Raw genomic sequence first — 17,083 nt, 5'->3', positions numbered from 1 at the left:
AAAGGTTAAACTAAAATAACATTTTGCACAATTTACCTCTCAGATAAATTTTTAGTGTATTCTAAAATTGCAAGGAAATTTCTACTACTTTTTTTTTTACTTTTAACATTTCTACTAGGAACTATTAGTCTCTCCGACAAGGTGTTACAAAAATGCTATTGTATCAGAAAGTTGCTGCTTTTGGAAAATCAATGATATGAATTCTCTTTCGAAAAGTGTTTTAGATGTTATGATAACTTGTAATACAAGTTTTATGTTTAATGGTCCTAAATTTCTTTTGAAAATGTTGTGAAAACTTGTTAACAATTAATTTTCTAATTTTTATGTGATCAAACTCATTTAACTCTAGAATCAGTAAGAGAGTCAAATAAGTTTAAAAGAGTCAAATAGCAAATTTTAAAATAGCAAAGCAAAGGCTTTTATATGTGATAAAAATTTAACCCTAACATTTTATGAAAAACCTTAGTTAATTACAGATGGAACTCTTTTGTTGTTTGATTTTTGTACAAGTTATCAAAAACATACAAGATAATGGACTCAGAAAACAAAAAAATTTTTTCTGATAATACTTACAACGTTCTTCTTAATCACCCTGAAACTTCTACTATCTTAAACGTTAACAAGACTGGTGATTATATTAAACTTGCTGTCACATAATGGAAAACTTTTAATCTGAAAAGTGTGGGCATATTTTTGAGGTTCAACAATGATCAAAAAGCTTCCTCAGAGATCTAAATGATAAACAAAGAAAGTTTTGGATTTTATAAATAGGCATAAAATATTAGCACATGTCACAAGGCATTTCACAAATTATACATGTGAAGAAATAGTCGAGCTGATCAAAACGCTATTAAGAAAAATGCTTTTGTTACAAATATGTAATGTTAGGCAAATTTGTTGCAGAATTACTTGAAACAGAATTTAGAAATTTGAGAAAAGTATCTTTTGACATTTTTTAAGTGTTCTTTGAAACCAAAGAAGTCTCTTGTTTACATTAACTATTTTGAAATTATAATTTGCTTAACAGATATGAAATTTTGACCAGTATGGTTTATTTTTCAAACTTAGTTCGATATCCAAAATCATTTGAAATTGGTGGATTAAAAAGTCCTTTTGGCAAAACTGTTCAATGGCTTTTCTTCAACTTGATTAAAGATAAAGTTTGTTTGACTTCCATATTTAATACTTTTATGCTTTAATGCATTACTTAATTAAAATTGAGTGTTATCATCACAAATACTTTTCTATATTAATTTATCAGAAACCACTAATAACTTTCCACACCAAAATCAAGCAAAGTAAAGTAAAAAAATTTAGATTAAATTTTTCGTTTTCATTTTCAAATATCAACCTCCAATTTTTTTGCAAACCAAAACATTTTAACAACCACAAATATTTTGTTGATTTAAATACAAAGATAAATTTATATGATGTTTTGTGTATTGTTTGGCATAAATACATTGACTGGCAATAGAAATACCAAGAACTAAATGTAAATACATCGACTGAGGATAAGGGTTCGGTCAGAGTTTTAGTCATGATTAAAAGTCATTAAAGACAAGTAAACTATCATTTTGTTAAAAAGTATTCAGTTTAACTAGATGGTTTTAATGCCGCCTAAATCAAGTAATGTTCTTCCACTCTAAATGGACGGGGGAAGAAAACAGTGGTAGGGGACCTCATGTACCACTATAAGCCACTGTGCATCTAAGGCTGGCGCGAATGATGTGTGATACCTCCCCCCCCCCTCCCTATCAATGAATTTAAGTTCATTATGTCTGCAAATTTAGCTCTTTTAGACCAGCAAATCAGCATATATAGACCATATAGTAGTAAAAATCGGCAGTACTAAAAGTCCATAACTTGGACTTTTAGTACTGCCGGCAAATGTGAAAAGCGAGGACCTTTATTTTTTTTAGACAAAAAAAGTATTTATGGCATTTTTGCTACAGTCAATAAAAATCCTGTATCAACCCCTGTATAAATATATATATACACACACACATATATATAAATATATATATATATACATATATATATATATATATATACATATATATATATACGCACACACACACACACACACAAACACACACACACATATATATACACACAATGTGTGTCAATTTATTTATATGTCAGCATACATCCTTACATATTTATGCGAACTTTAGTAGGGCAGAGTTGCAAAATTGAAACAGATGGTTTAACTGTAAAAACATTTACTAGTTAATTAATACAAACAGACAACCCTTCTATACTTTTACTCATAGTTTGTCTTAATTGATTGCATTGTTATTGGAAATAAATTCAGTTCTGTCAAGCCATTATTTTTTTCCAATCAAGGCAATGGTATTTCTAAAATGGAATACTTTGATTCTTTGATTGGAACAGCTCATTTCTTTTTAAAAAATAAAGTAAAATTAACAGAAATCAATTTAAAATTGTTTTTAAACAATTTTTCATTCAAAAACTTATAAAAGGATTAAAATTGTCCGAGCAAAATAAAGTTCAACTAATAAATTGTACAAAAGTATTTACTATTATGAGGTTCTTTTATTTTATTAACTAAAAATTACTAAATAATATATTATTTTTAAGGTTTTTGATAGTAACTATTTTTAAATAGGGCCTAAATTATTTCTTCAACTCTTTGATTTTATCACTGATTATCAAAAACTATATAGTTCAGATCAAGATCTATATAGTTTTTCTTACTTAATCAGTGATATAGTTTTTCTTACTTATTGACAAAAAAAATAGCCCAAAGTGATCACTTAGAGATGGAGACTTTGGAGACTTTGAAATTTCAGTATATAACCTTTAGCACTTAACAGGTATTCTTAACAGTATTTTTAAATCATAAAATGTAACTTAAACCATCTTTTGCTGTTAATTCTGCAACAACTGCACCAAACAAATCATCAACTGATTTATTAAGTAATTAAACAAAGGTGTACGTGCATATCATTTGTTCATACTGCCGCCAGAAATTTGAACTGTTTTTTAAACATTTCTTGCAATGACCTGTACTTCTATTTTCTATTTGTATAAAATAATTCCATGTTAAAATTTTTATCCATAAATGTTGTTTCTTATTAGATGGATAATTGTAGATTCTTTGATTTTTTAGAATAATTTTTATCAATAACTAAAAAACCGGTAATAAAATTATGCATTTCTTTCAATTTACCTGTAACTTGCTAAACCAGTATTGCAACCCTTATTTATTTTTTATTTATTTCAACTATAAGTATAATCTTTATGTTAAATAAAATGAGGTCGTCACTTAATTTGAAACTATTATTATTAAAAAACTTGGAGCTGGATGAACTAAATCGCCAAATAGCAAACAACTATGCTCAAAATGATACAGTAAGTAAGAAAACTTTTTTTTTTTTTTTTTTTTGAAATATGTTATAAAAAACTTAGAATAATTTTTATCAATAACTAAAAAACCGGTAATAAAATTATGCATTTCTTTCAATTTACCTGTAACTTGCTAAACCAGTATTGCAACCCTTATTTATTTTTTATTTATTTCAACTATAAGTATAATCTTTATGTTAAATAAAATGAGGTCGTCACTTAATTTGAAACTATTATTATTAAAAAACTTGGAGCTGGATGAACTAAATCGCCAAATAGCAAACAACTATGCTCAAAATGATACAGTAAGTAAGAAAACTTTTTTTTTTTTTTTTTTTTTGAACTATGTTATAAAAAACTATCATACCAATAAACTATGAGATTCTTCTCCATGCTTTTGAATATGTTTTTGGCGTCTTTCGTCCCAGTATTGCTTCAACAAAAGTGGAAATGAAAGCAAATATTCCTCTGGTATCCATGTGTGGGCAACCCACCTAGCCTGATAAAGATGATGTCCATTCTAAACAAATTTAAGTTATGATCAGCTTTACCGAAACTCAGTGCTAAAAAATTAGCTAAGCTTTAAAAAATTATTTTAAAATTAAAGAATCATATTAATCTAAATTTAAATCAAGTCAAATATATTCTGAATCAAGTTGCAACGCTTCAAACACTTTACAAATAGTACAAGGGCTAATATAAAGTAAAAACCTAAATAATAAAAAATATTAATATTACCAATTAATTAAGTTGAGAATGAAGTAAGAACTTTCAGTTCACTAGATTCTTCTAAGAGTTAATGCTTTGAAATTTTATAGACTTGTGTACATGATTGTTAGAATTGTTTTAAACTAATGAATGTTTAAAACAAATCATTGAAAAGTAAATAAATTACAAACTAAACAGAAATTATAAAATAATAAGGAATAAATACTGATAAAGTATTCCTTATTAGTTTCAATATTTAAACTTTTCGGTCAATCAATTAGTTTTGATATTTCTGATTCGATGACAAGTTGGCATGAACCTTTACAAACTTATTGTTAACTTTGTTGAGGTAAATTGTTTCAGATCTTTTGCTTAAAATTTTATTGCATACCTCTTTCTTTTAAAAATGCTTTGAAATCCTCAATTGGGTGACATTCTGAGATGTTTAGTGAATTATTACCTTTGACCACGTTATTTATGGAAATCTATGACATAATTTAATGAAGCCAGGTCAGGTTTAAGTCTTATGACTCTTTAATAAGAGTTATTTTTCTTGATGCAATGCTCTCAGTAAAGACTTTGATTAATTGTAAGACAATAGAGGACAAAGTATAGTTTACAATCCTTTATCACAAATGCAAAACCAGGCAAGTATTATTAATAATTAGTATAATTTTGCATATATTTTACCATGACAGGAGTATGTTCAACGTTGCTTGAGTAAAATGAATTGCAATTGATTGTGCTGCTAGCTAAAGTGAAATGAGACTGGTCATCAATAATGCGCAATTTTTCTTGTAGATTCTAATACAGGCAACCACATCTTCTGTAAATTATTGCTCCTTAATCATCATTTTAAAATGGTATCTTTATCATTTTATGGCAATTGGCACTTGCCTTTATTAACTAGTAATTAATCAGGGCTGTGGAAATCCCTCGATAAAAAAAGAATATTAATTTTGTAAAGAAATAGCATCTAAAGAGAAAACTATTTTTTATTTTTTTAACTTTAAACTTTTTGCAGATTTTTACTGAACACCGCTTGCTGTATATTAGAAATCTAGATATATAAAATAAAAACTGTTGCCATTGACAACTATTATTTAGTATTATACAAGATAAACCCTTTTCTCTGCTTTTTTTTTTTTTTAATGCACTTAATGCTTTTCAGTTAAAAAAGGAAATGGAAATTTCTATAAAACTCTAGTATTTTGAGAGCCAGGTTGAAAGAAAAAAAATTTTGGAGAAGATATATGGGACCCAACTTGTAATCAAGGGTCATGCTGAGTGACCTCTTTTTGACTAGTAATAAAATCAGTGAATTTTTAGTTACTTTCAAACCAAAGTTCATCTCTTTTTCATATGGCCCACTAGGGGTAACAAAAGGTTATAACCCTAATATGCATATAAACAAAATATAACATTTCTATTAAATTTTAAATATATATATATATATATATATATATATATATATATATATATATATATATATATATATATATATATATATATATATATGCCCAGGCCCCAGGCTCTTACTTTGTTTGAACCAACTCTTTCTTTTTAAAACACTACTTATGGAATAATTCTTTAATTATTTGTTAAGTAATTGTACTTTCAGTACAAAATGAGAAATAAATATATATTTTTTGCTTTCTGTTACGATAGGAGTAATGATTAATTGATTATAAAAGGATTGCTTTAAAATAGCATAGCTTCAGACAATAGCAATTAAATTTTGTGTAGTAAATTAAGTATATAGCAAATTTATGAATTAGTGATTTTTTAGTTTTGAAGTTGTTTTTTTAACCAAAAAAAATGGTCATAGTTTATTTATTACATTTTAATTAGTTTTTTAGATTGCTTATAGAAAGAACGTCGTTTAGAAATACAAATTTAATTAATGTGCTGTAGGCAAAGATTTTGTTTAAAACGGCAAATTTTTAAATGAGTAGACAGTTTACATCCGGTTGTTTCTACGGGGAATAAGCATTTAATTCTCCTACAGTAGTAGGAGTTACAGTAGTAGGAGTGGTGTTTTTCAATATTTAATTGTAGTATAGTATGAACTTGTAACTATATGTAAATTGATGGAGGGAAAACAAAAGTTAAAAATACTTAAAATTGTTGTTTTTTCTTATATGTCAGAAGAAAAAAGGGTTTGCAAAGCAGTCATTACTGGAGTTGTTTTGTTTTGCGTATTTTTGATTTCTCAACATTAACATGGCTCTGTATCCGCCTCGGATTATTTCTTACTTTGCCATTTGGGTATTAGTTCAAAAATAATTCTATAGCATGATCATAAAACATTTCGTTAAAACTTCTTGCGCATTTTAAACAGAGAATGTTTTCTAACCCTTTGTTAGAAATTTTTTGGCAATCATTAGAAAGCATTCATCTCAAAAAGGAAAATACCCTTTCCGTTTCTGCATTGGAAGTTGGCATTGCAATAGATAATTCCACTACATGTAGGATATTTGTGATACCTAACTGGTGTTACATTTTAAAAAGATTTGGCCACACTTTTTCTACCAATTTTCCAAGCATAAATCTCTTAGTATGCTCTATTACAATTTCCATTTCCCGTTCCAGGCACATAAAATCACAGTTTTTTGCTTCTAATAGAGTTTGGAACTTTGTAGCTAAAGATGCATACAAATTCAGCGAGTTTGCATTAACGACCGTATTGCGTGCCAGTTGCATCTTTTTTTGGTTAATTGCTGATGCTGTTCAGCGTTAAACCGTCTTACATAAGGTCCCAGTGTTGTTTGGACTTGATTCAGCAGCACTTTTTATCTTGGAATTGATAGTATCAGGAGTTTTTTTCTCTGTTCCACTCAATCTTAAGACAGCTGCCACATGCGTATGAGAACGTAAAATATGGTCTGAGAAGTTATTATTTTTTATAACTGATGTTCCCCGTACAAATGTTTCTGTTGCTAATTTAGCACAGCCTTTATTTTTTAATGACAATTTTTTAAAAGCTCAGAATACTCTCGACAAGTTTTACACCAAGTTAAAGTTACTTCACCTGAATCATTGGTATGAAATTCGCAGGATTTAAATCCCAATTTTTCAATGACAGTTCTGTTAGGCATTATAACTTGTTTTGAGTTTGCTTACTATATTACTGTTGCGTTTTGTATTTTGAATGGATTTAATGGAAGTCTTAACCTCTATCAAATTAAAAAAAAAGTTTTGTAAATAATGTTTCTTCTCCACATGTGTTTAACATAACTATACCAAGACTAAACTTTCCTAATATACTCTCTGATCTTAAATAATATTTAAAAAACCGTAAACATGTAAATGAAAGGTTTTAACTAATAAAATAAATTAAAATGAGATTTTAGAACTTAATAAAGTAATAATTGCGCTTAAATTGCAATTAAAAATGTGTGAGAACAACAGGCATTTAAAACTTTAAACTTTTAAATGAACTTTGCTATGCTTGAATAAATTTGAGAAAAAAGAAAAAATGAATTGAAAAAAATGAATGAATTTTTGTTTTAATAAAACATGTCAAAATTGAAAAGCAAGTAATTACAATAAATAAATTATAAACTGATATTTAACAAATATTATATATTTTTTATATGTATTTCAATTTGCATGCCAACACTTTAGGATATTCAGGTCGGCAGTTGTATGCCGTCCTAAAGCAAAGATAGGTCGGCTTTTGCGTTGGCATTGCTGAATACTGACCTGAATTTTGCAGAGTGTGTATATATATATATATATATATATATATATATATATATATATATATATATATATATATAGAGATTGATAAATGAAGTTTATTTCAAACTGATTGTACAAGCAATGGGTTATGTTTATCAGTTCACTATGATGCTATAAATTTGTTCAACGCTTTGATTTGATACCGGAATACTAGCACAATACTAATACAGTTTCTGATCAGCTCTTTCTAGAAACATTACACCCATTTTTTATAAAACAAATTGGCCTGCAGATGAACAAAAACTTTTAAGAAAAATATTTCATTAAAGAGAGATGTTGGTGTTATTTCTTCAAAAAGATTATTGCAATAAATTAGATTGAATCAACTTAGCATTTAGTCTCATACACTGAATCAGTAGAATTATACAACTTGATGGAATTATACACAATGGTGTGCTTAGAAAAGTGATAGAGGTTTTGATTTTTTGCACAACACTTTTGCACAATATTCACCGGCAAATGTGTTTTATGTTAAGCAAAAAAAAAAAAAAAACCTACATTGTATTTTACTGAGAACTTATTCACCTAATGGATATTAATAACATTAATCTAATATTATTTAGTGATTTAATCATATAGCTAAATGTGGTTAAATCGCCAGATCTAATCACATGGTAAAATGGTGATTTCACTAGAACACAGCAAAAATATTATTTACATAAAACAATTACTTTTATGTTTATAATGCTTCAAAAAAAATATATTTTTTAATTTGCGCTATACATATTGAGGCTAGTACTTGATTTTTCTGAGACACTCTAAAGGAAACTCTTCTGCACCTGTAATAAAATCCGTTTAAAAATAAAGATTAAAAACAGTATTAGGAAACTTCAGTTTTCAGAAATCCTGATTTTTTGGAAAAACATGTTGAAAATCTGACTAAACATAGAAAACTATGGACTCATAATTACTATTTATAATTCTAAGCAGTATTATATTTACTATTGTGTGTTTAAATCTACAAGTTATTATGGGCACTTTATTTTTTTTAAACATAAATAAATCCAGACATTTTTTTTCAATAAAATAAAAATTAACAAAATATTTTTTAATCAATAGATTTACTTCATACTTACATAAACTGCCTAAACCCTAACCCTCAGTCAATGTGTGTTATCAACCCAGCCAATTCTAGTGTGACATCATCAGCAGAATTTCATACTTATAAAGATTTTTAGCATTCCTTTAACAAGTTGCATAATAGTTGCATAAAAAACATAATTATATGCATCTTCAATCAATTGATTGATTTTTACCTGCACATAATTATGTTTCAAATAAAAAATTACATTTTTTTGATAAAAAAAATTTTTTTTCTCAAAAAATGATTTTATCTGTTTGCATAACCAAGATACATTGAATGCCTTATTTTTTTAAATTATCCAATGTATGTTGAATGCCTAATTATTGCTTCATACTATGTGTCATGGATAGTTTTAATAAAAAAACTATTAAATTCTAAGCCTTAACTCAAGTATTCTGCTTGCAATATTAACGGCAGAAGGCTATTAGTTAATAAAATATTATTTATTAATACAATATATATTAATATAATACTATTATATCTTTTAATATAATATTATACCAGGAAGATATATATCTAGATTAACCAAAACAAACTTTTATTTATAAAATGATCTAAGACCCAAACCCTTACATTAAGAACCCTACTTGATAATATGAAGTAACTAAAATTTATTGTTTTAGTTATTTCATTATTTCCATGTAAAAGTAGAATAAAAAATTATTTTTTAATTAACTCATATTTTCTTCAAATTTTAATCAGTGGTACATATAAATAAAACATGGAATTTAGACTCCTAAACTAATGGTTCCAAAGTTATGAAAACCTTAAATGCCTAATTTTTGCTCAAGTCTGCCATTATGGATTTTGTATTTTTTAATGAAAATTTCAAGTTCCAGTAGAAAAATATGGCTAAAATTTAGTACATGATCATTTTTTAAAGTTTTAAATTCAAAAATGTAGAGAAGATAACCCAATTTTTAATTTTTAAAACTTATTGAATTTTTAAAAATAAAATTGTATGCTTTTCACATTTTTTACGCTCTTCGTCATCTTGTGTGAGAACCTTTGTAATTATTGTAATTCCTCTCTCTACTGTGCCATTTGCATAAGGAAGACTTTGAATAAATAAGCTTTTAATTTTTTTGATGCTTGAGAGATACATTTAAAATCACCAACTTCAAGTTTTTCCCCATTAGAATGTTGAAGGTTTGACCTTGACTCATAAGCGAGGTCAGGGACCAGGTGGGGATAGAACTCAGAACTTCTCGCTTATGAGTCAAGTGCTCTACCACTACACCACTATCGCATTAATTGCTACATCTGCTGAGTTTAGGCAGGAAAGTTTTACATAAACCAGATGTAAACTGTACAAGTAACTCAAGTTTAGCAGAATTTTCTGATTATTGTAACTTTTGTTTAAACAGAACTATCTTTGCACTGCAAAGTAGGGTTTTTATCTAATAAAAATTTGTGGAAGGCAATCACCCACTCATTCACCCACCTTGTAATTTTAGCACTATGAAAACTGTAAAATGGTTTTTTCCAAATAGAACCACTGTCAGTTTTCAAAATTCTAAATAGGTAAATCTTTGTTTCCTTTTTTTGTCTATTAGTTGATCAACAATAAAATTGCAAACTTCTTTTACTGTATTAACCTAAACTTGTAATGGTGCTTGTAGTAAGATAAATTATATTTCTATTAAGATGCTTTTTAAAGGCAACAGAAGTACCTTAAATGCATCCAGTGCATGTGTCAGTTGTATACCAGTAAGTTATAACAATATTTTGTTTGACATTTACCTGGTGCGACAATGCTGACAATGAATACACACAAAAATATTTATATCTCTATGATACTACTAATAATGACATATTACGGAATTAAATTTAAAGAAAACTAGCAACCAAATAAACAAAATTATCAAATTAGAAGCTAATGCTGTTGCAATAATTTCGAACAATCAAATGAACAAAGTGATCGCTGTTCAATCATTAGATAAAACTCTTAGAAAAAGAGCTTGCATGTTAGAATATATATGTTTATATGTGACCATGTAGCAACTTTAAAAACTATTTTACAATACAAAAACACTCAAAACAAACATGCAACAATAATCTATTGGTTGTTATTTCAATGATAAAACTTGAAAGTACAAAAAAGTCATTTTATTATGCAGACACAGACTATTTAAAATCTTTTAAAAAAAAGGCAAAAAGTGCAAAAAACCTTGATTTATTTAAACCACTTTTATAAAACTTGTAAATATTATTATATTTATATTTTATACTTTATCATATATAATTCTTAACTTTATATTATTTTTTAACTTATTTAGGATTGATATCAGTTGTTTAAAACTGAAATGTTTATCCTGTTAAAATAATCATTAAAAAAAAAAAATTTAAATAAAAAATGAAGCTGACAACTTGTAGCTACATTGCCATCAATAGAGCACAGTAATAGGGATGCACAAAAGAATGGAATCATTTTAATTTTCAAATTCAAATGTGAACATTTTAGAAAATTTAGATTGTTATATTCATATACAAAAAAAAATATAGAAAATAATGTACTTTGATTGGTAGGTAACACATCGTAGCTGGAGTTGAAACTGATGATCCCCTGGTATCAATAAAACAAGGCTGCCTTGATGTTATTTGCCATCACAATCCCTCTATTTTGGGCATTCCTTATCCACTGGGCCTTTGTAGCTTCATTGCCTGAGCTGCACATTGACTGTGATTTAGTTTAGAATGATATCACCATTGCAACTTTCTAGATTTTCCTCCAACAAGAAAGGCGTCAAGTTGAACAGCTCAGGATACACCTTCTCTCTCTGTTTTTTCTACTTGACTAAACCAAACTGTTTGAAGGCACTAACATAATTTGAACATCGGCTAAGTGTTCTATTAAAGTTGGTGAATTAAAATTATAACGTATACGTGGTAAAAGTCAGGTAGATAAACGTGATGAAAGTCACGCATTCATATGGTTTTTAATGACTATTGTTGTTTTATAATTGTCATGGGAATTATAACTTTGTATTTATATACGATTTTTTGTAATTAAACAGAAGATTGAAAAACGCTTAGATAGTTGTTTTTAATATATGTATATAAACGAATACAAGAATGCAACAAGCTATTTCGGCTATTATGCCACCAGTATTTGATGGCAACCATCAACGGTTTATCCGTCAACTGCGAACATATATTGCAGCAATGGACATTGACAAAGCAAAGAGAAAAATGATAACACTAAAATGTTTGCCACCACAGATTTATTCTGCATTAGAAGATCTATGCTTGCCGGCATACCCAGAAGACGATTCAGTGACTTACGAAGAGATCGAGGAAAATATTATGAAGCTTTTTAAACCAAAGTCATCGTTAATACTACGCTTTGAATTTGCAACAATTAAAAAAGCAAGTAACGAGAGTGACGGAATTTTCACGACGGATTGCAAGAGCTGCTGAAGGATGCAAATTTACGGATAGAGATGACAGGATGCGCGACCAATTTATCACTGGCTTTAACGATGGAGCTACGATCAAACGGCTATTACTGGAATCTGAAGAACTTACATTTGCAAAGGCTGTTGAGGTTGCTGTTACTTTGGAATGAGGGAGTCAAGAAGCCCGACAGTTGGATGGTTCCGATAAGTTGATGGTTGCAGCAACATCGCTACTTCCCCAAACAACTGGTTTTGCCGGAACAAATAAAATAACATGTTTTAATTGTGGGAAATTTGGACATTATGCACGGGACTGCGAGGCAAAATGCAAAGTAAACGAAGAGAACGAAGTAAACAAAGAGAACAAAGTAAACGAAGAGAACGATATAAACAATAAGAAAGAAATAAACACGGCAAAATGTGGGGCAAATTATATAAGAAGTAAAGAGAACGAAAGAAACGAAAAGAATGAAATAAACGAAGAGAACGAAGTAAACGAAAAGAACGAAGTAAACGAAGAAAACAAAATAAACGAAGATAACGAAATAAACGAAGAGAAAGAAATAAACAAAAACAACGAAATAAAACATCAGGATTTCACGGCAAATTTCGATGGAAAAAAGTGGACGGCATCATGGAACTGGAATAAAGAGCCTGTAATTAATAATACGATCCGTGAATACAAGATGAGCGAAAAGCATGAAAGTAGTTACCGAAAAGAAATAAACGAATGGATCAACTCTGGCATTCTTGTGCCATATAACGAGCAAGCATTGGGACCACCTAAAGTATTGATACTGCTCATGTGTGTTGTGCAAGAAAATAAAGGTAGAAAGATACGCCCAGTGGGAGACTTCCGAGCTCTCAACGAATTTGTAAATTGTCACACAGCAAATGCCGACGTTTGTCAAGAGAAACTGCGTCGTTGGAGGAAAATTAAAAGTGCAAAAATCCTTGATCTTAAGAAAGTCTACCTTCAAATTCACATTGACAAAAAACTGTGGCCATATCAAACTGTGATTATAAATGGGGAACGGTATTGTTTCACCAGAATGTGTTTTGGCATCAACGTGGCTCCAACAATAATGACTACAATTCTTCGTCACATGCTCAATATGAATTCTACTGTGAAGAAAGCATGTGATAATTACATTGATGATATATTTGTCGATGAAAGTGTAGAAACAGCTGAAAATGTAGCAAAGCATCTTGAGAAATTTGGGTTGCAGTGTAAACCTCCAGAAGACCTAGAAAAAGGATGTGTTTTAGGATTGAGAGTCGAACGAAATAAAAATGGGAATTGATATGGAAGCGGGACAATGTAGTACAATTCGAATCTTCAAATGCAGTCACACGATCACAGCTTTTTAGCAATTTAGGTAAACTTATTGGACATTACCCGGTGGCAGGAAGTTTGCGTTTACAAGCTTGATACATCAAACGATTAGCTGGAAATATTCCATGGAATAAGTATGTTTCTGAAGATTGCAAAGAAAAAATGAATGAGTTGCTTCACCATTTCGAAAAAGAGGACACGGTTGGTGGGAAATGGCTGGTACCAGTGAATGGAAAAGCTGAGCTTTACTGTGATGCATCATCCATAGGACTGGGTGTAGTTCTTCTAATTGGAGGAATCGTTATTGAAGATGCAGCATGGCTACGACCAACGAGTGATACGCACCATATTAATATAAGTGAACTAGATTCGATACTTCGAGGGTTAAATTTAGCTAGTAAATGGGATATAAAAGAACTCACAGTATACAGCGATAGCAAGAGCACCGTGGGATGGTTAAACGCAGTAGTAAAAGAAGAATATCGCGTAAAGTGGGAATTTCTCAACTGCTAGTACAACGACGGCTGAATACGATAAAGGAAATAGCAAAAGATATTAGGATTATTGTACAATGGATTCCATCTGAACTAAATCTGGTCGATCGACTTTCACGAATCCCTCAAAAATGGTGCAGAACAGTGTGTGCAACAGGAATAATCCAACAGAAAGACATATGGAAAGTTAACTCAATTGGTCATTTTGGTGTCGATCGAACATTGCAACTTTGTTTTTTGAAACAACCAGAATGTATCACGTAAGAAGGTTTCAGCAGTAATTGCAAGTTGTAACCAGTGCAACTCCATCGATCCTTATTCCATAAAATGGAAGCATGGTCAGCTGAGTGTAAAGCAGAATTGGAATCGGGTTGCTCTCGATGTGACGCATGTAGGTGCAGAACTATACTTATCAATGATTGACTGCGGCCCATCACGGTATACAGTGTGGCGCAAACTGGTAACCAAAACAGCGGCTGAAATTATTGGAAAGCTGGAAGAAATATTTTCCTTATTTGGACCGCCAGTTTGCCTTCTAATGGACAATGAATTTTGTTCACACACGCTAACAAGGTTTGCTGACGAATGGGACGTTGATTTAGAATATTGAGCAGCTCATCGAGCTCAAGGCAATGGTATCGTTGAATGCATACGCAGAACAATCAAAAGAACAGTCGCCTGCTCACGTTGCTCAATCGCTCTGGCAGTATTACTGTACAATGAGACAATCTCAACAAATTGTATTAAAAGTCCATCGCAGCAATTTAAGCAAAAACCAACGTCGTTTATTCCAGGTGTCGATACACGTAAGAAAGTCGAAAATTATGAAGCAGACAACATATTCAAGGAAGGTGTCACTGCTTGGGTAAAACCAGCTCAAGAGACAAAATGTGATCGGTCTTGGATACCTGGTATCGTACAGAAGCAAAATGCCTGGTCGTTTGACGTCGAAACTGCAAATAGGGTATTCCCACGACATATCTCACACTTGCGACGCCGTATTCCGGACTCTCATAATAAAAGACTCATTTAACGATGGTCTTGATATACCAAAAGATGAAGTTGGTAACGGTAAAGTAAGATATAACGAGAATGCCGTTCAAGTTCGAAATGATTGCAACGAACAAACGATAACGCGCTCCGGACGAATAATAAGAGCCCCACAACGATTAGACTTATGAGTTAATTCACCAAGAGTGCATGTTCTATTAAAATTGGTGAATTAAAATTATTACGTATACGTGGTAAAAGTCACGTAGATAAACGTGATGAAAGTCACGCATTCATTTATGGTTTTTAATGACTATTGTTGTTTTATAATTGTCATAGGAATTATAACTTTGTATTTATATACAATTTTTTGTAATAAAACAGAAGGTTGAAAAACGCTTAGAAAACACATGACTCTTTAAAATTGTTTTTGAAAATAAAAACTACAACTAAAAATACCTTTAAACAAAAAAATTTTGAAAAACTAAAAGTAAAAAGTAAAGAGAATGAGTATTGTTTTACATGAAGAAATTGAAAAGAAGTTTTCTTGACATTATATAGTTCATTTCACACATAAGCAATTCATCAGGTTTAACTTCAAACTTGGATTTAAGAATATTTTCTTTTGTTTGTATGTTATTCAATAGCTTTGAAAACTGTCCTCCCATGAACTGACCGCTGTGCAATCTTGACCTAATATATCCAATTGCTTTATTTCACATATCCATGGAAATTAATGTTTCTGTTTTTGACAGTATTTTGTCACCTGTTATAATATACAAACGGTTTGTGTTTCCAGAAAATAAATGAAGCTCCATTGTAGGAAGGATTTCTACAACAGGTGTACCATCTAGTAGGTCCAGCAAAGGAGTTTGGACATAATTCTTCAATACCAAAGTAAATATTTGCAACCTTCAAGTCAAATGCTAAGAAATACTTCTAAGTTACAGTCCCCAATAGTTCTATTACTTGCTTAATGTTTTGGTGATTTTTCACAACATCTTCAACAAAGGCCAGAACAATAAGTTTCTTAACTCCTCCATCCTTGAACTTGTCTTGGTTTATTCCCTCTCTGTATGGGGCGATTTCATGTGAAAACATCCAGGGCATGCAACCTTAAGTATCAGATTTTATTGATTTTTACACCATTCAAAGATTTTAATAAGTTATGAACATTCCCAAAATTTTATCATCTAATTCCAAATGGTTTCAAAGATACAGCTATTTGAACTTTGTCTTGAACCAACAAAACCCACCATTTTAAAGAATGATTTTGGTCATTGTTTCTGTTCTGTGTGCAATGGAAAGCTTAAAATGTGTACACTTACATATTTTGAAGCAAGGAATCCAATAAAACAACTTAAAATATTTAAAATTAAACATAACACCTGTAATTTTTACCTTCATCACAATTTTACTGGGGCAAGTTTAATGATAAATTTTTTTTTTTTAGATGTTGTCCTTAATAGTTTAGTTAGAGTTGTTACAAAGAATTGGAGAGTGGACTTTTCTTAAAAGGAAAAAAATCATGGTCAAATTTACTTAAATTTGTTACTTAAAAAACAGGAATTATAAAAAAGTCAAAGGAAAAAAAAGGTGGAACTCTTAAGTGCTTAATACACTGAAGTTGATGTTTAATAATTTTCTTTAAATTTTAAATTTAGGTTTTGGTCTTAAAAATTAGAAAATACAAACTTCCTTATAGGAAAAAACAAATTCCCACTCACCTGTTTGTTAAGACTACCTCCCCCCTTCCTTCTTCAACCCATCTTCCCCCATTTTTTTACAATTGAGTAAAAATTCCCATCTATCCTTTTATTCTCACCCCATATTGTGTTAAGCAATTGAGAGTAACCTGGCAGTAATGAAACTGATTGTGTTAAGCAATTGAGAGTAACCTGACAGTAATGAAACTGATTGTGTTAAGCAATTGAGAGTAACCTGACAGTAATGAAAATGT

At 29.9% G+C, this 17,083-nt stretch overlaps 1 protein-coding gene across 1 annotated transcript in view; it reads right to left on the bottom strand.

The window, feature by feature from the left end:
• LOC100213175 (uncharacterized) overlaps nucleotides 1-17,083 on the bottom strand; it is a 45,001-nt gene that overhangs the window by 12,780 nt on the left and 15,138 nt on the right. Inside the window, exon 5 of the mRNA XM_065794356.1 lies at nucleotides 3,737-3,889. Within this exon, the coding sequence (XP_065650428.1) occupies nucleotides 3,737-3,889 (153 nt within the window). The remainder of the gene's footprint in view (nucleotides 1-3,736; nucleotides 3,890-17,083) is intronic.

Source organism: Hydra vulgaris, chromosome 03, assembly GCF_038396675.1.
Source record: "Hydra vulgaris chromosome 03, alternate assembly HydraT2T_AEP".
NCBI classification, from domain to species: domain Eukaryota; kingdom Metazoa; phylum Cnidaria; class Hydrozoa; order Anthoathecata; family Hydridae; genus Hydra; species Hydra vulgaris.
This window is presented reverse-complemented; position numbering and strand designations above follow the sequence as displayed.